Source organism: Carcharhinus amblyrhynchos, chromosome 7 (genome assembly GCF_965287045.1).
Source record: "Carcharhinus amblyrhynchos chromosome 7, sCarAmb.v2.hapA, whole genome shotgun sequence".
NCBI lineage: Eukaryota > Metazoa > Chordata > Chondrichthyes > Carcharhiniformes > Carcharhinidae > Carcharhinus > Carcharhinus amblyrhynchos.
In genome coordinates this window covers 51,815,635-51,839,358 of record NC_137330.1, presented here as the reverse complement: position 1 = coordinate 51,839,358, position 23,724 = coordinate 51,815,635, and the positions used below count along the sequence as shown (strand labels likewise).

The following is a 23,724-nucleotide window of genomic DNA, read 5'->3' as shown; positions in this document are numbered from 1 at the left end:
TGACCACTCATGTTTGAGTTAGCTGGGGAAACACAATTTGCATCCTCCATTTACCAAATCTACCACAAATATCAGTAGAAAGTGCTTCACTAATATCAGTACATAGGTTTGTACTAACTGATGTCAAGCATAAATCCCATGCTCTGCTAATCCGCCTACCTCAAACAAGAAAACAATAATCGGGGAAATAATAACTTACACCTGCTCTGGATATTGACTTTTTAAAATCTCCTTGCAAAACTATGTGCACTCATCCATTTGGACAACTAGTGCTTCCTTTCTGACTAAAAGAGGTCATAAAGTGATACAAGGTTACAATGCTTGGAAAATATTTGTATACATATTAAAATATTCATATCTTTAGTAATGAGTGAATAGACCAATGGAGGAAAGCCTAACAGGGGATCACAGGCACATATGACCTTTTGGAGAGAAACTGGAATTACATTTCCGTTTCTTGTTACTGGCATTAAAAACATTTAAAGTGGCCTAAATTATTTAACATGCTGGAAACAGAAAGCAATTTGTCAGCGGACAGAAATGGTCCTATCGTACCGGAAGAGACAGCTGCAAGTAAAGCACTTCCCACAGGAACAGCTCCTGTATCCAGAACAATTAACTGGCAGGTCCAAATGTTGCGCATTATCAAACTGCTTAACTCTTGTATCACTTAAACATCATTGTCCTGCATCTTTCTCTGTCAGACGTTTATGAAGGTCAATACTTCCAGACAAATATCCATCTCTTTTCCCTTAGCTGTTTGTGGTGAGGCTACAAATAGACTCCAAATAAACTAACACAGAAGCAAAATGTGCCACGGATACTAAACTCTGGAATACATAAAAAAAAAGTTGACATCAAGGCAACATTCAGTTTGGCTCCAAAAAATATTAGCAAGACTCTGATTCATAGAAAATCATCCAATGGTTGAGTGAAAATAGTCATGGTTATAATCAGCCAATCAATGTTCTTTAGAGTAGTGTCCTCAGGCTTACCATCTTCAACAACAAATAATATCACTCCTTCGACCTGAGATGTTAATTCTGTTTCTGTCTCCAGGTGCTGGCTGACCTGTTGCAGATTTCAGAAACTCTCTATGTTTACTCTACCTAAGCTATTTAGATTACACTGAATTTTGCTCTATTCAGTATTTCATTTAGGACTCGAGGCTTCCTCTGCCACTTTGTCAAGAAGTTGGGAAAACCTGACCAGAAGTAGCATCTACTTTAGTTCTTACGTCTGTGTAAATGAATATCTGGCTTCTTCAAAATTAAAAGAATATGAGTTTCAAAATGTTAGAATACATGCAGTTAAAAACTATTAGACAACATCTGTCACGTGATTACATGTTAGGTTGCTGGTCATTTAGCAATGTGACATCACAACAGCTAAAGTCTCACTCCATTCTCTGACACTGTTCCCTATAAGCAAACAATTACTGTTTATTTTGGTAAATAAAACAATATTAATAAAAACTGACTTTGTTTGACTTCTTAAAATGTTGAAATTTGTGCTTTTTGTTCAAAATATTTTAGCTTCTTTACAATAATTCTGAACTTTTGTCCATGTTTACCACACTGCTAAAGGGTACAGGCTGGGCCTTTACTTTATGAACATAATTATTATCTGACATTTCTGTAGTGCGTATATTACCTACCATCTTCCAGCCCACAACTTAGTCTTACCCAGTCCTACTATGGGTGGTACAGCCTGTTCCATTTCCAAACAAGTTGTGAATGGAGCTGAGCGCTGTACAATTATCAGTGAACAGTATAATTCATCATGTTATGACAAAGGGAGTGATGTTATTTGTTGTTGAAGATGGTAGGCCTGAGGACACTACTCTAAAGAATATTGATTGGCCGATTATAACCATGACTATTTTCCTGCATGCCATATTTCACTCAACTGTTGGATAATTTTCTATGAATCAGAGTCTTGCTAGTATTTCTTGGTGCCAAACTGAATGTTGCCTTGATGTCAACTTTACTTACTCTTGTTCTTCCTCTGACATTCAGATCTTACAAAATCTTTTTATGCATGGATCAGTGCTTTGTTGAGAACACAGGAACTGACTTAAGAATAGCTTCTTCCCTGCTGCTGTCAGACTTTTGAATGGATCTACCTGATATTAAGTTAATCTTCCTCCATACCCTAGCTACGGATGCAAAACTACATTCTGCACCCTCTCCTTTCTTTCTATATGTATGGTATGCTTTGTCTTTGTACTGTACAAGAAACAATACTTTTCACTGTAAAACTAGTTTTTTCAGTTCCTCATTTGCACAAGCCAGTTGGTTCCCCAGTATTTTTGGGAGATATTCAGTGTCTTCCTCTGTGAAGACAGATACAAAATAATTGTTTAGTTTGTCTGCCATTTCCCTATTCGCCATTGTAAATTCTCCTGCAATGGACCCACATTTGTCCTTGCTAACCTCTTCTTTTTTATATATCTAAAGAAGCCTTTATGTTTTTCACCAGCTTGCATTCATATTCTCTTTTCCCTTTCTTTACCAGTTTCTTGATTATCTTTTGCTGGATTCTAAATTTCTTCCAATACTCGGGCTAACCACTTTCTCTGCCATCATTGTAAGCCACTTCCTTCAATCTAATGCAATCTTTAACTTCTTTTGTTAGCCACAGTTCATTCACCTTTCCTGTTGGGTTTTTGTATCTTAGGGGAAAAGTATATTTATTATAGACCATGTAATATTTATTTAAATACTAGCCATTGCCTGTATGATTTTCTTTAAGCATACCAATCCAACATGGCCCCTCATACCACCTTGGTTTCCTTTGTTCAGATTTAAGACCCTAAGCTTCAGAATGAATTCATTCACTTTCAAACTTAATGTAAAGCGTGGTCACTATTTCCTAAAGGTTCCTTTTCAATTGGATATTAACTAGCTCTTTCTCATTGTATAAAACTAATTCTAAAATAACCCGACCCCAGTTGATTCTTCACTGTACTGCTCCAGAAACCCAGCTTGAGCACACTCCAAGAATTCATCCTCCAAAGCATTAATGTGAAATTTAGATCTAGCACAACCTTCGAGCTGGTTGGCTCTCGAACATGCTCTAACAAACTATCATGAAAACACTCTCAAACTCAACACCCAACTTTGTCCAATGCATATGTAGATTGAAATCATCAGACATTTCTCACAAGCTCCCATTATGTCTTCCTGCAGTGTGGTTACTGTTACTGGTTGAAAAACCATACCTACAAGTGGCTTCTCACCATTACTATTTACATACAAATACATGAATTAGGAGTAGACTACATAGCCTGAAGTCTTTTCTGACATTCAATAAGATCATGGCTGACCTAATTGTAACCTTAACTCTAAATTCCCACCTCCCTGATAATCCCTAATTAAAAATCCTCTACCTTAAAAATATTCAAAGACTCTGCTTCCACTGTTTTTTGAGGAAGAGAATTCCAAAGACTCATGACCCTCTCCTCATTTCTGCCTTAAATGGCTGATCCATGAATTTTAAACAATGATCCCTAATTCAAAACTCTTCCACAAGAGGAAACATCCTTTCCATATTCAACCTGTCAAGACCCCTCAGGATCTTATATGTTTCAATCAATCACCTCTTATTCTTTTAAACCTAGCCTGTCAAACCTATCCTCATAAGCCAACCTTGCCCATTTCAAGTATTAGTCCAGTAAACCTTTTCTGAATTGCTTCCAATGCATTTATGTCTTTCCTTAAGTAAAGAGACCAACAATATACACAGTATTTCAGATGTGGTCTCTTAATACAGCCCTGTATAACTAAAGCATAACCTCTCTACCTTTGTATTTCATTCACCTCACATCTCCACCCAATCATATAGAACATCTTGACCTCCAGATCCAGGTCATATCTCTCTCTAATGTATCACTGTCATTCTTCATTGACAGCTTTTCCTAACTTCCTATGTTTCGTAAATATCATGTACTCTTGAGTATGCAGGCTCTAGTTATCTTGCAGCCACATCTTTGTAATGGCACACACATAATTTTTATTTGTGCAGTCTATTCACATGTTTTGTTACATTCATTCAGAAAATGAGCCTTTAGTTGTGTCTTTTTACTACTTTTGTAATCTCTAGCCTTATCTGCTGGTGCATTCTTAGATTTGTACACTCTGTCTCTTCCTGGAATGCTCCAATCACCATTTCCCTTATTGATACATTATTCTCTTGCCTTGTCTTCTCTCTTATCATTACATTTCTGGGTAACTGTTCCTCTATTTCTGGTAAATAAAATGCTATATATATATGTTTATTCTGATAAGAAATACATTTTGTTGCATGAAATAAATGTTATGACATGCTTTACAGAGAAGTGCTGAATAATGAGCCAGGAATCCATGTTCCCAATATTGCTATGATGGAAAGACAGGACATAAACAATACCCCTCTCACTACATCATTTGAACGTCATCCAAACTCCGTGGCTGATGTCATTCTTCGTGGGAAATACCTACTTACACCTTTTACATCTTTGGGCTCAATTTGTCCAATGTTTTAGTTCAACCAGCTTTCTGAGCTGTACACTATCTCCAAAGAGAGTGAAACTCCTTCTTATTCCACCATGTGCTCCCAATTTCACATTAATTTGTGCTTGCTCAGAACCCTGTCATCCCAGCCTCCAGTGGCTCTTCCCCCACTCTATCAGATGCAGTCACTCATTATCAAATCATCATTGATTTTGCTCCACTATATTTCTGCAGTCTTCTCCAGCCCCATGCCCCTGTTTATTTCCCTCATTTGCAGATAATTTTAACTTGGGCATAATTCCACTTTGACCATCAATGGCAGAGACTTCAACAATTTGATCCAGTACCATGTAACTCTCACTCTAAAGTCCTTCACCATATTACTTCTGTCCCTACTTTTAAAGCTTCCTCAAAACCCAACTCCTGGCTGATGGTTTTGTCACTTCCCTAAAACCTTTGCTCTTTTGCAAAGAACCTTGGGACGTTTATTGAATGAAAGGCACTATCTAAATGTAAGTAGTTGGTTGCAGCAAAGCCAATTTGACTAAAATAATCATCTGTGGAAATGTAACATAATGGCCAGGTATCTATGACAGGATTCAATTTGTTGAATGTAGAAATAACCAGACATCCTTTGGAAAATATTTAACACTTTGAACTGATTTTAGCCAAAGGCAAATGCTGCGGCATTGCTGAAACCAGTTCATATTTGAAACATCTAACAAAAACTTCTCCCAAAAATATTCTCTCTCATTTTTAAGTCTGTCAGGGAAGTGTAAATAAGTGTAAAATATTTTTGACAAACATAACAAACTTATCCTGTTTCTCAATCCAATGAATGTGTATTCACATCAACAAGAAGAAAATTGCTAATGTTGCCAAATTACTGCCTTTAAAATATCTGCCCACAGACTGTGTTCCAATATCTGTATACTGCTAATGTTTAAAAATAGATTCAAATGTCTGGTTACTTGCTGAAAATATGACACAGCAATATTTCACATTTTAAAATTTTTACTGTAGCAAATGACTAAATACTATTTTCTTTTTGTAGAAAATTATACTTTAAACTACAGAGAGAAACATTCCCCATGTATTCTTATCACCCATCACATGCCCCATGAAATTACAGTGCTTACAACAAGCAGTGCACTCTTCTTCCCAGCTTCGAATCGCTTCCCACATCCCCGCTTCTCTAAATAGTAAATTTGAGTGGCCACCTCCAGGAACATTCCAATGTTCTGGAGGGGCTCTTAAATCCAGCACCACCAGTAAATCCTGTTCTGATTATTCTTCTTCTCCGCGGTCACACCAGGATGAATCTCCCAGAATCCTTAGATGGCTGTAGGATTCCCTCTTTGACTAGAGATCATCTATTTTCCACATCTAGTTGTGATAGCTCACAATGTCATGCAGGCTCTTCTTGCTGCTAACTATGTAAAGCTGCTGCCCATCTGAAATAATCGTTGATTTGCAGAGAAACTTGTAACCTGATCTCAAAATGGCTTTCTTGCCCTCTTTCCCATGACAACACATTAACTTTGCATCCGGGTAGAAATGCTGACTAGTTATTTTTGACTTCAGCTCCCTTTCATCTTAGAAGTAAATGGACAGTTACTGCACAACTGTTTGCAACCAGATACATAGAACACCATTCTGGGACTTTGAGTAAGCTCATTGTAAAATCAGAGACAAGCTAAGTGTAAATACCTTGCACTTTTGCCACAGTAATTTAAACCTTCCTTTGATTACGAACAATTAAACCTCACTGGCTTACTGTCAGGCAGATTTCAGAACAAGTCATCTGACTATCTTTGTCCACCCTAAATGTGAAGCTACAGTCTCAAAATATGATGTGGAAATGCCGGCGTTGGACTGGGATAGGCACAGTAAGAAGTCTCACAACACCAGGTTGAAGTCTAACTGTTTACTGTTATTTCATATGACTCGCATTCCAACCATTACCTTGTAATTGAGTCTGTGTCTATATATTCCCTGTTTGTGAACCCAACTCCCACTCACCTGGTGAAGGAACAGTGCTCTGAAAGCTTATGCTACGAAATAAACCTGTTCGACTTTAACCTGGTTTTGAGAGACTTCTCACTGTCCCAAAACATAACAATCGTATAAACTTCATAATTGTAACAGATTGTCAAAACCAGTAACTGTCTCTTTTTATTGAAATCCAACATATCAGGCTCATGGCCCTTTCCTCTGTGTTAAAGTCAGTCCAATAAGAGGATTGACCATTGTTCTCTAGTTATAATGCAGGGTCTGGTCCCAAATTATTATTCTACTCTTCACCTTACAGATGCTGAGCAACTTTCTGGACATTTCTAGTATTTCTTATCTTTATTTCACATTTGCATCACTTTCTTTATATTTCTTGAGTTAAATCTAAAAGCCTGAGGTGCAAAAAAGTGGCTGAAAACAAAAACTTTAGAACGGAATATAACCAGAATGAATTGACCCAGATTTCGAGGTAGTAATGAGGCAGGACTGCCAGCCCTCATCATTATTACTCCCCTGAAACTGACATCAATCTCTGGAGCCCATACATACAAAATAAATGAAAAATCCAGAAGTTGCCATTGAGGCTACCTTTTCTAATCAAGTATTTTCCTAAAGTTCCTTCAACCTTCCTCTCACCATCCCACCTGCCCACTCACTCCCAAAGTCCGCAATCAATTAGAAATCACTGAATTGATGAGAATCTACCTTTTGGGGCTATTAACCTTGGTATAAAAGTCCTTGAAAAAGTTACACCTTGCTGAATGAGGTTTAACTGAGTTTTTAATGACCTACTAAGTTGATATTTTCTGTGACCAGCCTCACTGGCCCTGAAAAACCCTAAAAACTTCTCCAGTATGATAAAAAAATTCCATGTTTTTACTTTTTGCAAGTATTTTATCTTCTACTTTCAATTCCGTGCAGATGGTCAAATCATGGTTTTGTCCTCTGTAAAATTTAATTAGAAGTGGGGGCGGGGGGGGGGCAGTAAACAACGCATTTTACTTCTTTAGAATACTTTCTTTTACTCTGCTTGGTGACATCACTGTTGCTGGATACCTAGAGATCTCCTTGACTTGACACTAAATTATAACTAATCTTGGTAAAGGGGAAATCCACACCACTGAGATTGCCAGATCCTTGTGGGCAGCTTCCTTCCATGTTGGTGGTGATTATCATGATTTTACCAATGACTATGAAATTCCAGGCAACACGCCAGTAAAAAGCTGGGGTTTGAATGTTTGTGAACGTGCAACTGAAGGTCCAATGTAGCATTGGAGAGAGGATTGCAGAAAACCTGGAGACATGGAATAATTAAGCATCATTCATGCCATTTCCCCAGTTACAGTGGATGATAGCCAGATCTCTTATGGAAGTCAGGTAGGAGAATTAAACAATAATGAATGATGGGTAAAAATAGCTTGCATGTATAAATAGGATAATTTTGCAAACCTCTGCTTCCTGTGTGGCACTAGGCTCGATGGGATCAGGGTTCACAGAATCAACCCTTGCGTATTATAACCCTTCCTCTGAATGTACTTCTGCTTAGTCAGACTCCATGTCACATGTTTATTTTCAGGAAAATAACACCAAGTTGCCTAACAGAGGAGAAACAGGTGGCATGGAGTACCAGTAAAGTTAGGTAAAAAATCAAAAGCATGACTGAAAAAATAGTTTAAGGAAAATGTAGATATATAGAGAAATAGTAAGGTCAAGGGTTTTATGGATTATGCTGCAGAGAGCAGGGCTGACAGTAGGGTTGCCAACTTTGGATGGATATATTCCTGGGTTTTCATCATCTGACCTCCAGCCTTTTCATTTTTCCAATTTTTTTCAGCTAAATTGTTTGAAAAAAAATAGCAAAAACAGAGTTTTCACTTGATGATTTTCCTCCAGTATTGCTCACAGCAGCGTCCAGGAGATTAGTGGCCAATTCCTGGCGCCTCCAAAAAAATTCCTGGAGGCTTGGCAACCCAGACTGTGAAAGCTGAAATTTCTGTCTCTGATGATGAACCAGGGCTGTGGGGCAATGCACTGGAGATTAGAGTTAAACCAAGCAGCAGTCATCAGAGGTATTTTGTCCCATTACTACCTCTGACACCTCCTCCAATCCAAAGCCCTAACTCGTTTCATTATAAGCAGTACAAAGACAAAAAGGTGAGTGAAACAGCTCCAAAATGGAAGTGGACAGACTGGAATGTGAAGGGCAGAAACTTGCAGAAAAAAGGAAAGGCAGTTAAAGAGTTGCTAAAATTGGGGTTCATGTTAATGAGCTTTGAAGTGTGCAGCAGGAAGGTAAGTAATTAGGATAGTTATCACACAGTGTGGAGTTCTGCTTGTGGGAGCATGAGACAGAACCACAACCTAATGCTGATTCTCCAGCCCGTGCTCCAAGTCCAGTTTTCTGTTAGCAGCACAGATTCAGTGAATTTATGTTAAGTTCCAGACATTTCTGCAGCTTAATTAAAGCATTTACATGCAGACTATCTGAAAAAAATTCTAACTTTGAATACTCCTGTATTGTCTGCAGGAATCCGTAAATAACATCTTTTTGAAAACCCAGGTCAGATGTCGGTCACTTAAAATATTTTTCCCTCTCTTGGTTCCAGTACAACATAAATTACTTAGAACAACCCATAAAAATGAAGACATTTCAAGAGAATATACTCCATGGATGTAGCCTTGAACGTAACTCATGGATCTGTTTCTTAGGGGATGCCTTTAGACAGCATCTTTATATTCAAGCAGTGTATTCACAATTGTGATTTAGCAAGAAGAAAACAAATGGGTTTCACACTGCAAGATGTGGGAGAGTTTTGCAAATCCATGCTGGGAGTACTCCAAACTCTGACACTGATAAATTATATAGCTAGTTCAAGGCTTTGTGCGCAAGTCACTGAAAGATATAATTTTCACTGTTGGTTCTCTCAACAATCATGTCTAAGAAAATGCTATTCTTTCAGGTTTCACAATCTAGAAAGTTCAGTGGCCAATTAGATAAATATTTAGCATTTCATTATGTGAAAATGGCAAAGAACTTGTCCTAATTTTTTTTTAAAACATAGTTTATTACAGGAAGAGTCCTTTTGAGATCTTCTCCATTAGGTCATCCTTTATACTCTCCTTGTGCTTTTGATAAATTTTCGCACTTCACAGGGCTTGCTAAGCAAACTTTGCCAAACAAACGTGACTAGAACTTCAAGCAAAATTATGCATATGCAATGGGTTCTTTCACAATGTGTCCTTGGGCTGGCTCATTGTGAGCGAGGCTAAACTTACTTTGGCATGAACAGCCTCAACAATGTGGCCTGTTCATTGAAACACAGATTAAATGGGCCACAAGGACAAGGCTGAAGCCATATTCCTCTCCAGGCAACAAGAAAACGTATTTGTTTTATTTAAAAAATGTATTTTAATAAGATATATTTGCTGCTACTATTGGCAGCAGATTTCACAGGAAGCTATGTGAAAATCTGAGTGTGCAGGCTGCATTTTTCCTGCATGACGACCAAGAATAAAATGATCAATTTATACTACCTGTCACTAATTCTGCAACTGAGATTGAAGGGATATGAGTTGAACTGACCGTCCACCAGCCTGCTTGATGATATTCTCAAAAGGTGCTTTGAAATTTTGTTGGTCTCTAACAAGGGGATGAAGAGTGACATGCACTGTCATCATGCATTGAGACACTTCAGTGGAGTCATCTCTCTGTAGGTTCATTCCAGAATCAATCATTAATTGTGACATTGACATCAGTGATCTTAAGAGCAGTTGAACATTGATTTGATAAGAAAATCAATTGAGATTTCGGATGTAAACACAGGAAGATTCAGATCTTCAAATAATTGCAGACTGATTGATATGGAATAGAATCACTACAGTACAGGAGGCCATTCAGCCCAGCGGTTCCACACCAACTCTCCAATAGACTATCTTACCCAGGCCTACATGCTGCCCCATCCCATGACCCCACACATTTACCCCACTGATCCCCTTAACCTGCACATCTTGGAACACTAAGGGGCAATTTGGCATGGGCAATCCCCCTAACTTGCACATCATTGGACTGTGCGAGAAAATTGGAGCACCCGGAGGAAATCCACGCAGACAAGGGGAGAAGGTGCAAACTCCACAGAGGGAATTTTCCTGTCCCGCCCACCACTGGAATTGGCGTGGGGGGGTTGGGGGCGCAGTGGGGTGGCAGTGGCAAACCACGCAAAGGCTCTTGGGCAGAATTTTCAAGTTTTGGGGTGAGCGTGGTCAGAACATCCCGTCCAGACAGTCACCTGAGGCCAAAATTGAATCTGGCTCCCTGGCAATGAAGCAGCAGTGCTGCCCCACTGAATATATCATAGAATCATAGAAACCCTACAGTGCAGAGAGGCGCCATTTGGCCCATCAAGTCTGCACCAAAAACAATCCCGCCCAGGCCCTACCCCCATATCCCTACATATTTATCTGCTAATCCCGCTAACCTACACATCTCAGGACACTAAGGGACAATTTTAGCATGGCCAATCAACGTAACCTGCACATCTTTGGACTGTGGGAGGAAACCCTTGCAGACAGAGGGAGAATGTGCAAACTCCACACAGACACTGACCCAAGCCGGGAATCGAACCCTGGTCCCTGGAGCTGTAAGCAGCAGTGCTAACCACTGTGCTACCGTGCCATATCACTGAAACATGACTAACCCTGGGGCTTTGCGTGACATATTCAGAAGTTGTCAACTTTTGTGAAACAAATCCAAGACTTTTCAATCAGCTGAACAAACAAAGTTACTGCAAGAGACAAAGAACCAATTCTCCCCCACTGGTAAACAGAACATCTGCAATCAGAAAATGATTGACAAATAGAGCCTGTGTCAAGGAGCCTCCCCCAACAATTAACAACCCTCAACAGTTTCTTTTTTTGATATGATGGGCTGGCCAAATTGACAGAAGTGGTCTTTCCTGGTCCTGTCAGTGACTATTGCAATATGACCATTGTTTGGTGTTTTGAGATTGGTTACTGATTAAAGAGCAACTGGCAGAGTTAGTAACAGTAAATAAACCATAAGTTACTTATAAAGAAGTTATGCTGCAATGAAAGGTGAAACTGAAGTGGTGATAGGTTCATCTGTGCACCATTATAAAGATTTTGCATGCGTTGGCATGATGTCCCAGTGCCACCATAGTTAGTACAGCTGCCTCACAGCACCAGGGACCAGGGTTCAATTCCAGCCTTGGGTGACTGCTGGTATAGAGTTTGCCTGTTCTCCCAGTGTCTGTGCAGGTTTCCTCTGGGTGCTATGGTTTCCCCCACAGTCCAAATGTGTGCAGGTTAGCTAGATTGGCTATTGGCATTAAATTGCCCCTTAGTGTCCCAAGATGTGTAGGTTAGATGGGATGAGCCATGGTAAACGTGTGGGATTACAGAGATAGAGAGGGGGAGAGGGCTGGGTAAAATACTCTGTCCGAGAGTTGGTGCAGACTCGATGGGCCATATGGCCTCTTCTGTACACTAAGGATTCAATGATGATTGACATCATGACATTCAAAAGGAACTAAACTGACTTACTGTGTTTGCTGATCAACCTCAGGAGTTCTGGAAGTCACAGTTGTGAAGCTGAAAATCCAAGCAGCATTGGTAACAAGATGTACTTGCCCAAACTATGCTGCTGACCTTTCCAAAGTTTGTAGGGTCGGGGAATTCCATTCCTTTGGCATATCATAGGCACACCAGGGGCAGATTAGATCCACCTGCAGCACCTCACCAAGGAATCAGAATGCCCAGGTGAAGAGAGTAGGTCAAGGAATGTTGGGCGGCACGGTAGCACAGTGGTTAGCACTGCTGCTTCACAGCTCCAGGGAACTGTGTTCGATTCCCGGCTTGGGTCACTGTCTGTGTGGAGTTTGCACATACTCCTCGTGTCTGTGTGGGTTTCCTGTGTGCTCCAGTTTCCTCCCACAGTCCAAAGATGTGTGGGTTAGGTTGATTAGCCATACTAAAAATTGCCCCTTTAGTGTCCTGAGGTTAGAGGGATTAATGGGTAAAGTGTGTAGGGATATGGGGGTAGGGCCAGGGAGGGATTGTGATCGGTGCAGACTCAAAGGGCCAAATGGCCTCTTTCTGCACTGTAAGGATTCTATGATTGTAGATGCCTTCTACAGTTTCCTTACTAAGATTGAACCATTTTTTTACTCTCATATTCAGAGGTTCAGTTTCAGTCTCAAATGGAATAATTCATAATGATGACTATAATGTCAGCCTCATTATCCATCACAAATGGTCAGATTATGGTGATACAGGCCTTGAGTTGTACTGTCAGTTACATTTTAGAGAGCAGATAGGCAAGTGGTGGGGACCTGTTTGCGACTTATAGAACACTAGGCATGATGACATAGAACTCAGAGGCATAGCCAAGCCTAAAATAGCAATGCATGACTTTGTGCCTTACAATGGCAACACAACATTTTACCACTTTTCCACCTGATAGTTTACTATGCTCACAGGGGAAATTAGGGATTGCCAATAAATGCTTGTCTGAGTTTGATGCTCACATTCCAAACAAATAAATATCAGAAAGCTGGGATGGACTGCAACTGCAGACTGCCGTGCCCTTGAACCAGCTGGGTTTTACCTAGATATTACAAACTAATTCAATTCCAGTAACTTCTTCCAGGTTCACACCATCTGTAACCTCAAATGTGATAGCACGGTGCACAAGATTAGGCAGACACAAGTTGTTAGGAAGAGGGAGAATCATGGTAGCTGGCACTAGGATCAGAGACACATCATACTTTAGGAGATAAAACATGGCAGCACCTTAGTAGCAGCACCCAGAGAGTTTTGTTTATATGGTCTTGGAAGATATACCTGTAAGTGAGAGAATTGTTATGGCTGACGAGTATAAAAGACTGCTGTGTGAATAAAGCTGATGGTGACTTTTTTCCAAAGCAAGGGCTATTGGTGAAAACCATAAACGGAAAGAAATCCCACAACACCAGCTTAAAGTCCAACAAGTTTATTTGTAGCAAATGCCGCAAGCTTTAGGAACAGGCTGTCCCTTCATCAGGTGGCCGGGAGAAAACCATGGTCAGGGTACTTATGAAGCCAGAAAACATATGAGAGACAGTCATATAACTTCTGCAGGTATGATTCCTGACACTTTGGCCAAAGCTGAACACACACTGGCATGTAGTTAGCATTGCTGCCTCACAGTGACCTGGATTCAGTTACCAGCTTAGGTCATTCATTGTTTGTATGGAGTTTGCATGTTCACCCCATGTCTCTGTGGGTTTCGTGTTTCCTCTGGGTGCTTTGGTTTCCTCCCACAGTCTGAAAGATGTGCTGGTTAGTGCATTCGTCATGCTAAGTCCAGTGACTAGGAATGTTCACAGTATCATCCAAAACGGTCGAGGGGGGAGGGGCGCGCGTGCGCGGGGGTGGGGGTGTGTGCAGGGGTGGAGGCGTATGCAGGGGAGGGGGTGTGGAGGGTCTGGTTGAGGGGGCGGGGAATGTGCTCTAGAACCTTTGAACATTTCTGGAGAGAGACAGAGAGAGAGAGAGAGAGAGAGAGAGCGACCTTTCTTTTGACACTTAAACAGTACCCTCCAAAGCACAAGACAGAGAACATGAGAGAGTATGCGAGGGAGCATTCTTGCTTCTCTCAGGACCATGCAGAAACTCACTTTTCCTGTAGTTCTCCCCATTATTTCAGGACTTTGTTTCTTGTAAATCAACTTAATCAAATCCTACTCTGTAACCCCCAGGGAAAAACCAAAATAAACTAAAATGCATTAGTTCAGATTAAAACAGATTGGCACCAGGTAAGGCAGAACTGAATTTTAAACATACGCCTCACAAGAAACATGATATAAATAGACTTCTTAAAGGCACAGTAAGATCATATACTGTTCTGATTGGTAGATTTATAAGATACTATAATCTCTCACAAATTTAGGTGACACATTTTTCACTGAGTTCTACACCTTGAAAAACACAGCAAAGCATTTTCCAGTAAGGCACTTCTGTCAATTTTATAGCATTGAAAGTGGAACATTTCAGACAACATGAATATAGATAATCGTAAAGTTACCAAAGATAAAAGCATTGATGATTGACCCTATTTATACAAAGTAAATAATGTTTACCCATCAAATTGATCAATTCCAGTCAGTAGTTTTGAAATTGGACTGTATAATATCAGTAATACATTTTTATCAATCATCATAAATCATTCAAGGCTCTGTTCAGTATTTTAAATGGGTCAATACCCTCACATAATGGGCAAACCCACTTCCTATAAATGCATTTGTTAGCACTGCTGCCTCATGGTGTCAGGGACCCGGGTTCAGTTCCTGGCTTGGATCACTGTGCGGAGTTTGTACATTCTCCCCTCGTCCATGTGAGTTCCCTTTGAGTGCTCCAGTTTCCTCCCACAATCCGTAAGACATGCTGGATAGGGGCATTGGCCATGCTAAATTTTCCCTCAGTGTACCTAAATAGGCACTGGAATGTGGCCACTGGGGGATTTTCATAGTAACTTCATTACAGGGTTAATGTAAGCCTACTTGTGAAACTAATAAATAGACTTAAACTTACAATGATTTGCTGACAATAAACAGGCAGAAACAATGGGTTTCAATTGCAGGTCTGCATACTTGGGAGACGATTTTAGTCAGCATTGCAGGTTCCTTGGTCCATTCATTTTAATGGACATATGCAGACCACTAAATTCTGTGCTTGGAAACTATATATCTTATATATAGCACCCTGAATACAAAATTCCATGTTAAGAGGATTCATTCATAAAGTCTTCACTATCATCTCCACTAGGTGCTTTCCTGAAATGGCGGAGGTGATAGTGGATGCCTTGGTGGTTATTTTCCAAACGTCGCTGGATTCCGGGGAAGTGCCGGAAGATTGGAAAGCGGCTAATGTTACGCCGTTGTTTAAGAAGGGTGGCAGGCAAAAGGCAGGGAATTATAGGCCGGTTAGTTTAACGTCTGCTGTAGGTAAAATGTTAGAATCCGTCATCAAGGAGGAAATAGCGAGGCATCTTGAGGGGAATTGCTTGATAGAGCAGACGCAGCACGGTTTCGTTAAGGGGAAGTCGTGTCTGACAAATTTATTGGAGTTCTATGAGGATGTGTCTAGGGCGGTGGATAGAGGGGAGCCTGTGGATGTGGTCTTTCTTGATTTTCAGAAGGCGTTTGACAAGGTACCTCACAAGAGGTTATTGCAGAAGGTAAGGGGGCATGGAGTTGGGGGTAGGGTGTTAGCGTGGATAGAGGATTGGTTGTCAAATAGGAGGCAGAGAGTGGGGGTTAATGGGTGCTATTCGGATTGGCGGTTGGTGACTAGTGGAGTGCCCCAGGGGTCGGTGCTAGGGCCTCAGCTATTTACCATTTATATAGATGATCTGGAGGAGGGAACCGAGTGTATGGTGTCGAAATTTGCTGATGACACCAAGATTGGGGGAACGGCAAATTGCGCGGAGGGTGTGCAGAGTCTGCAGAAGGATCTAGACAGGCTGGGCGAATGGACCAGGAAATGGCAAATGGAATTTAATGTTGGCAAGTGCGAGGTGGTCCACTTTGGTAGGAATAATGGTAGGAAGGACTATTTCTTACGTGGCGAAAAACTGCAGCAGGCGACGGTGCAGAGGGACCTCGGGGCCCTTGTGCATGAGTCGCAAAAACCCAGCCTGCAGGTACAGCAGGTGGTCAGGAAGGCGAATGGGATGCTGGCCTTCATAGCGAGGGGGATTGAATATAAAAGTAGGGAGGTCTTGCTGCGGCTGTATAGGGCATTGGTGAGGCCGCAGCTGGAGTACTGTGTGCAGTTTTGGTCACCGTACTTACGCAAGGATATTTTGGCCTTGGAGGGAGTGCAGAGGAGGTTTACTAGGCTGATACCGGAGTTGAGGGGCTTGAGCTATGAGGAGAGGCTGAATAAACTAGGCTTGTACTCATTAGAGTTTAGAAGAATGAGAGGAGATCTCATTGAGATGTATAAGATGATGAATGGGATGGATAGGATAGAGGTGGAGAGACTCTTCCCACTGAGAAAGGACAGTAGGACTAGGGGACACAGCCTCAAGATAAAGGGGGGGCGCAGTTTAGAACGGAGTTGAGGAGGAACTTCTTCACTCAAAAGGGTGGTGAATCTCTGGAATTCTCTGCCCGTTGAGGTGGTGGAGGCTGCCTCGCTAAATATTTTTAAGACGCAGGTTGATGGGTTTTTGATAAGCAAGGGGATTAAGGGTTATGGGGAGAGGGCAGGAATGTGGAACTGAGCCACAACAGATCAGCCATGATCTTACTGAATGGCGGGGCAGGCTCGAAGGGCTAGATGGCCTACTCCTGCTCCTATTTCTTATGTTCTTATGTTCTGAATGATTTAGACTGGGAACTTTACATTTAACAATTGCTGGTATGAACCTATCCTTTATTATCCCTTAGCACAAATGTGCTGGAACACTAATACATAATGCACCATCCCACAATTCTGCCCCTTGCAGTTGAAACATTAAAAAAGAACTTACACTTGATCCATTTGCTATGATACTCACAGCTTCTGATTTTGGAGGCACGGGGGGTGGGCTTGGCATTCTGGATTCTCCCATTTGTAACACAGCCAAGTGTGTTGAAAGAACAGGATCCTCATTTGGGGACGCAGTGGAATGAGAGTAGAAAGAGATCGAACTCTGCTGTGCTTTGTTTTCACTCTCTGTCACCAGGCTGCAGGGATCCTTTGAATTATCTGGAGTTTGATTGGTCCAGAGCTCCTCATAGGGAATCTCAGGCTGCTCCTGAGTCCTAAAATAATTTTCTGTCCAATCTGGTGTCACATACTCTCTGTCCACATCAACCTCTGGCGGAGTCAATAATTCATGCGGCATGATCTGCTGCTCCCCAATAGAATCCCTGCACCTCTGAAAGGTAACCTCCCCATTGCTGTGCAACATAGCACCACTGAAAGCACACATGGACAGCCTTTGAAATGACTGGGTTAGTTCATCTCGGGCATAGTTCAGCGAGTTGGTTGTATATCCCTGCAAGCAAACCCTGATTCTTCGTGGACTAGTGCAGTCATCAGTGAAGTCTGTTTTGACCTCTCGGACTGCCTTTGAGTACTCATCAGCATTGAAGTGCTCCTGGCTAAACAACGTTATTTCCTGCACCAATTTCTCGTACAGAGGGTTGCCTCGTATTAAGCCTTCAGGGAGCACAAACCTGGGCATGTCCGAGAGCAGCAGAAAGTGCAAAGGTATAATGTCATCCTTACGAATGATGCAGCACAGGACTACAGTCTTTGATATAATACTGACAAGTTTATAGCGATGTCCTTCACGTATGCAGTGAAGGTCATAGGAGTTACGGGGTGGACGAGAAGGAACAGTGACATTAACCGGTAACCGGACCTTCTCTATAATACTGCGGATGGTATGCTCTCCTTCCTGCATCTGTATCTCAAGGGGGCTACGAGTGCTGAACTTCCCTCGGCACTGGAAGGGAAGGCTTAAGCTCTCATTGGTCCTGTGATTCATGCAGATAAGACACGGCATCTTGCCTTTGACTTGTTTGCTGAGCGTGCTCGTCTTGCCCAGTTTTCGCAGTATTGTATTGAAGCGGGATTTTTCTTTTATAGTCTTGGCGCAGAGGATCTCAGCCTGGCCCATCAGTGTCAACTCATCACCAGCATGCAGTGTGAAATTGTAAACCTCACTATCTTCACTGAATTCACCAGAGACCACCTAAAAGAAACAAAGAATGTTAGGATTGTTCAAATAGGCTGGATTAACGAATAACACACTTAATATTATACCACAAAATGTCTCAATATCATTTAATGCATTATCATAACTTGTCACGTCTACAATTTTTAATCATTGGGTGACCTTATAATAGGGACTAAACAATCCTGACATTGCTAATAACAAGGGGCCTTAACCAGTGGCAGTGGTGGTAATTACGTTGGAGAGATCCCTATATTTCTTCGACAATGAACATGCTGAGGCCCTGATTCCGGCACAGCTATGTCACTGTGCAGGCTGACACAGAAACATGCTTTCAGATTCCCCACATACAACTTTTTAAATTAGTTAAAGAAATGGGCTAAGGTCCAGCTAAGCTAGCAGACAGAAGAAATGTGAAACACAAAGAAATGCCTTTTGATACATTCCTTACTGACCTTCTGTATATTAGCCAATCTCTGAAGGTGCTGCACAGAAATAAAGATTAAATAGTCTAAAGGTCAAGCAGAGTTAGAAGATGGGATATAATTGGATAATGCCAACAGACAATGGCAAAGATAAAGGCCAAAAGAGAGAAAATTGAGTAAGATAGGTTGGGTTTGAAGGAAAATGTCGAGTGGGATTGGCGGCCACTAAGCAAAGTAGAGAAAGGCTCCAGCGAAGACGAGAGTTGGGGTTGATGAAGTAAAGGAGAGTAAGAGATCCATGAAGAAGAGAGACAATGGGAGAACATTAAAAGATTCCTCAGTGAAGGATGAAGCATGGTCAAAGGGTTAAAGAGTCTATCCTGTTCCTAAATTCAGAGCAGAGTCAGATTTTTGTGGTATTGCGGGGTTGGGAGGGGGGGCGGGGTTTGGGGAAGCAGCTACTGATACCAACTGAGCATTCAACAGGAGGGAGCAGGAAGTGGCAGCAGGAGCCACTTTGGCCGGGCTTACAGCAGAGCAGTGACTGGGACAGTCCAGAACATCAAATTGGAAGAGGAGTGAGAAGAAGTGTTGACAATAACAAACTGGTATCACAGTTATTGCTCTAAAGTTTACAATTAAAAATGTCAAATTTTGAAAAAACGTCAAGTACTCTTCTTGGAGAGCATTGTGGCTGAGGGGAAGCAGACCAGGAAGTGCTCTGTGGTACCACCTAGTGGCCAGAGCATGCAGGTGAAAGCCAGGCTTTTTACAAAACACAAAAAACTCTCACCGAAAATTGTCCTCATTGTGCCATATAAATCATCTGGAAGACTTGTTCAATACTGAAGACCATTAATACAGCATCACCTTAAGGAGTAATGGGTATTACCACAGAAAAAAGCTAGCACAGGCACTTGTAATACATTTTGAAATGTAATGCTAATTTTAACACACAAGGGTCTCTCACACACCCTGAATTAAAATAATACTCTTCCATCTACACTTCCCTTGGCGCAACATGTCAGATTACTCAGGATTTGCACCCAGGCAACAGAAAACAGGCTGCAGACTTAGCATTAATTCCACCTTGAAATGACTGATCTGATTTCAAGCAGCAATTCAGAGGCAGAGAAAAAAATGTCCACAGTTACTGTACACCAAGACAAAACTGCAAAATACCATTTGGGTCAGAATGTAGGAAATGTTTGATTTATTACAAGTGGAAGAAAACTCCAGATTTAGGCACCTGCCTTTTAGAATGATATAACACAGGAGGAGCCCATCCCATCCATCGTTCCTATGCTTACTGTTTGAAACAGTTATCCAATTAGTCCCACTTCCCTGATCTTTCCACAGAGCCCAGTATTTTTCTTCTTCTTCAAGTATTTATCCAATTGCTTTTTGAAAATTTCTGAACCTATTTCCCATCACGTCCCAAGCAGTGCATATCAGATCATAACAAATCACCACTTAAATGTTTTTTGCTCATGCCAGCTATATTTTTTTGTCAATTACTTTAATCTGTGCCCTCTGGTCACTGATCCTTCCACCAGTGGAAACATTTCTCCTCATTCACTCTAACAAAACCCTTCTTGACCTGAATATCTCTGTCAAATCACTTCTTGATCGCCTCTGCCCTAAGGGCAACAATCTCAGCTGCACTCATCTTGCTACATAACTGAAGTTTTTCATCCCTCTAAAGTCTTTCTACTAAATCTGTTCTAAGTCCTTGACATCCGTCCTAAGGTGCGATGCCTGTAATTGCGCGCAATACTCCAGTTCAATACTCCAGTTCCTCCTTCCTACCAAAAGGAATCAATTCCCCAGTGATGTGATATAGGATTGAGAATGAGTTAAGAAGGTAGGCTGTAAAATCCATAGATGTACACAGGAGGGTCAATTGGCAAATCGTGCTCCCAGCCTGTTTGAAAAAAGGACAGGCCAGAGAATTGGCACTATGGTGTGATTTCCAGCTGCACAGTTTTTAAGTGCAGCTAGGCTCAGGATCAGTGAATTTATCGTTGGATTCAAACCTGGATAAAGAAGATTCAACAGCCAGATGAACTTCTGCCCTCAGCAAAATAGAATATCTGACTCATTCGTAGGATTAGAACTGTGGCGGTTTTGAACAGTACAATGCTGGATTCCTGTATTTTAACTTTGTTAGAAAAAATACCAAGCCAGCTGTTACACAAGACTTCCACACAGGTTCACAATAGGCTGGAAAAATGATAGTTCACCATCATTTCACAAATGTATTCATTATTACGAACCCTGCAAAGCGCATCAAAAGTATTTAATTTTAAAGCACTATTTGTGCAATCTTCTAGTTTTATTTTGCTTCAGATACGGTGTTCCATTCATTTCCTAACACAAAGATACATAGAAAGGAGGAATTGTACATACATGTACAAAACAACACATAAATACACATCGGGAAAAATGCATACATACTCAAACAGATGCATAAGGATGAATGTACGAACATTCGGAGGAGAAAACACATACAAACAAATATAGAGGTGCAAAGCGATCAGTATGATTCATCCGTCCAAATCCAAGATTTGAAAGTTGCTGTATGTTATTCTATTTCTCATATCTTTTGTCTGTCAGTCATCAATACAAGACTGCTGAATTTGCCAAGGAAAACCTCCGAACAGGGAAAAAATGAAATATTAATGGCATCTTTCTGAATATGGTTTAAATCCAGGAACATGGAAAGATTGCAATAGAATTTTTATAGTGATTGGACGACTTTGGAACAATATTTCTGAATTCAATGTTCTTTAGTGCAGTCAAGACAAATGAGTGCAAGTCAGGAATTGAACGCATACCTGCGAGTTTGGTGAGTTGAGGTGTTTAAAGTATTATTCTTGTTCTTGAAAAATCTAGCCTGTAATTAGCAGTAGCTGGAAAACACTATGTAAATAGATAAGTTTCTTTCTTCCAGCCCTAGGCAGGGTAAACACTGTTGAGAGAGCCGAGTAGCGAACTAGCTAACTGGTTGAATCTTGTTTCTTTCGCTCCAGTTCCGTTTACTATAATTTCACGGTTCTTTAGTGCATCTGAGGGGAATAATTGCAGCTTTGCCTTCAAGTTCGTAGCTGGGAGTTTAATGAGGTCAGGGGAGAAAGACATGTTCCTTTCGTTTTCAATTCTCACCTGTAGGAACTCGCTCTTAGTTCACTCCAGGGAAAGGTGCTAGCTGTTTGTTTATTATCTGGTTGGTGGTTAAGGTCTGTTCCAGTCCTAAGGCTTAAAATAGTATACAAATCAATAGTAAAGTTAATAAAATATATTAAAAAGGAAAATAAGCGAATAATATAATTAAGTAATTAACTAAAATGCATTAAGGATGGCAGGACAGATGATGTGTCAAGGCATAGCACGTGGAAGATCCTGGATACCGATGTGATCGAGGGTGGTACATGCTTGCGACTTGAGGAGCTTTGGCTAAGGGTCACTGAGTTTAAGGTTGAGCTGCCAATTCTGCAACACATCAGGGAAGGGGGAAGCTACCTGTATGCTTTGTAGCAGGACAAAGTCACACACCACACAAATAAGGTCTTCTGATTTGGTCCATGGTCAGGGACAGGAGGATGTGACTGCGAAAGTGACAAATTAGGGGACCAGAGGGTGGAATGCAAGAGCCTCAGTCTTTGCAACTGTCCAACAGGTTTAAGTTTTTCTCAGCTTATTCCTAAGAGAGCGGGAGCTGCAGAGTGCATCAGTAAACTGACCATAGTACTATGATATAGGAAGCCATTCAAGTGAGGGAAACAAAATGGAATGCAGTGGCAGTAGGAGACAATATAGAGAAGGGGGTTCGACACTGTTCTCTGCAGTAAAGAGTGGGAGTTCAGATAGATATGTTGCTTGTCCGGTGCCAGGATTCAGGAAATCTGTTCAGAGTTGGAGAGGAACTTGCAGTGGGAGGGGAGGATCCAGTTGTTGTGGCTCGTGTAGGTATCAACGACATAGTAGAACTAGGAAAAAGGTTCTGCACAGAGAGTAGGAGAAGCTAGGCATTAAATTATAATAGCAGAACCACAAAGGTTATGACCTCTGATTACCTGAGCCATGTGCAAAGTGGCATAGAGTACACAAAATTGAGAGAGATGAATATATAGCTCAGAAATTGGTATGTGAGGAGTGGGTTCAAGTTTGTGGGGCACTGACATCAGTCCAGGGAAATTGGGGGCTGTACTGTTGAGATGATCTGGGACTCAGCATTCGAGTGAGCTGCACAACTAGAGATGTAGAGAGGGTTTTAAACTAAATAGTGGGGCAAAGAAATAAATTTGGAGGGATCTAGTAAATCAAAGAACAGAGAAGACAAGAGAGAAAGGATAAACAGATAATGACAGGATAGGAATACGTTTTAAGAGTACAAATCTAAGTGTCAATCAGCAGATGAGATTAGAGTTTGCAAAGATATTTAAAGGTTCTGTATCAGAATGCAATACCATTCACAGCAAAACAGATGAACTGAGAGTGCAAATAAAAATAATTAAGTACGATCTGATAGCCATTACCGAGCAAGAGCTACAGGATGATATGGATGGGAACCTAGATATCCAAGAGTTTCTGGCATTGAGGGAGGAAAGGAAGGTAAGGAAAGGTGAAGGGGTGGCTCTGTTAATTACTGATGGTATTAGTACATTAAGGAGGGATGACCCGAGTTCAGGAAACAAGGATATAGAAAAGATTTGGGCAGAGATTAGAAATGATGAAGGCAAAAAGTTACATGGGAATGGTGTACACACCCTGTAACTGTAACCTTACAGTAGGACAGGATATAAAGGAAGGAACAATGGGAATTTGTCAGAAAGGTATGGTAATAATCATGGAAGATTTTAATCTACATACAGACTAGAAAGATCTGATGTCCAAAGGAATTCATAAGATGTTTCAGGATAATGTTTTAGAGCAGCACATTCTGGAGCTGACCAGAGGGCAGGCTATACTGGGTCTACTATTATGCAGCAACATAGGATTAATTAAGGACCTTATAGTCAAGGTGCCCCTAAGTAGCAGTATGATTGAATTTTAAATTCAGACTGCA

The 23,724-nt window shown here is 41.1% G+C and overlaps 1 protein-coding gene across 2 annotated transcripts in view; it reads right to left on the bottom strand.

Moving 5' to 3' along the window:
* Nucleotides 1-23,724, bottom strand: part of gareml (GRB2 associated, regulator of MAPK1-like) — a 163,688-nt gene that overhangs the window by 19,056 nt on the left and 120,908 nt on the right. Inside the window, exon 4 of one of the 2 annotated variants that reach the window (XM_080193272.1) lies at nt 17,038-18,249. In XM_080193272.1, coding sequence (XP_080049398.1) covers nt 17,038-18,249 — 1,212 coding nt within the window. The remainder of the gene's footprint in view (nt 1-17,037; nt 18,250-23,724) is intronic. The other variant, XM_080193273.1, reaches the window with a different exon arrangement.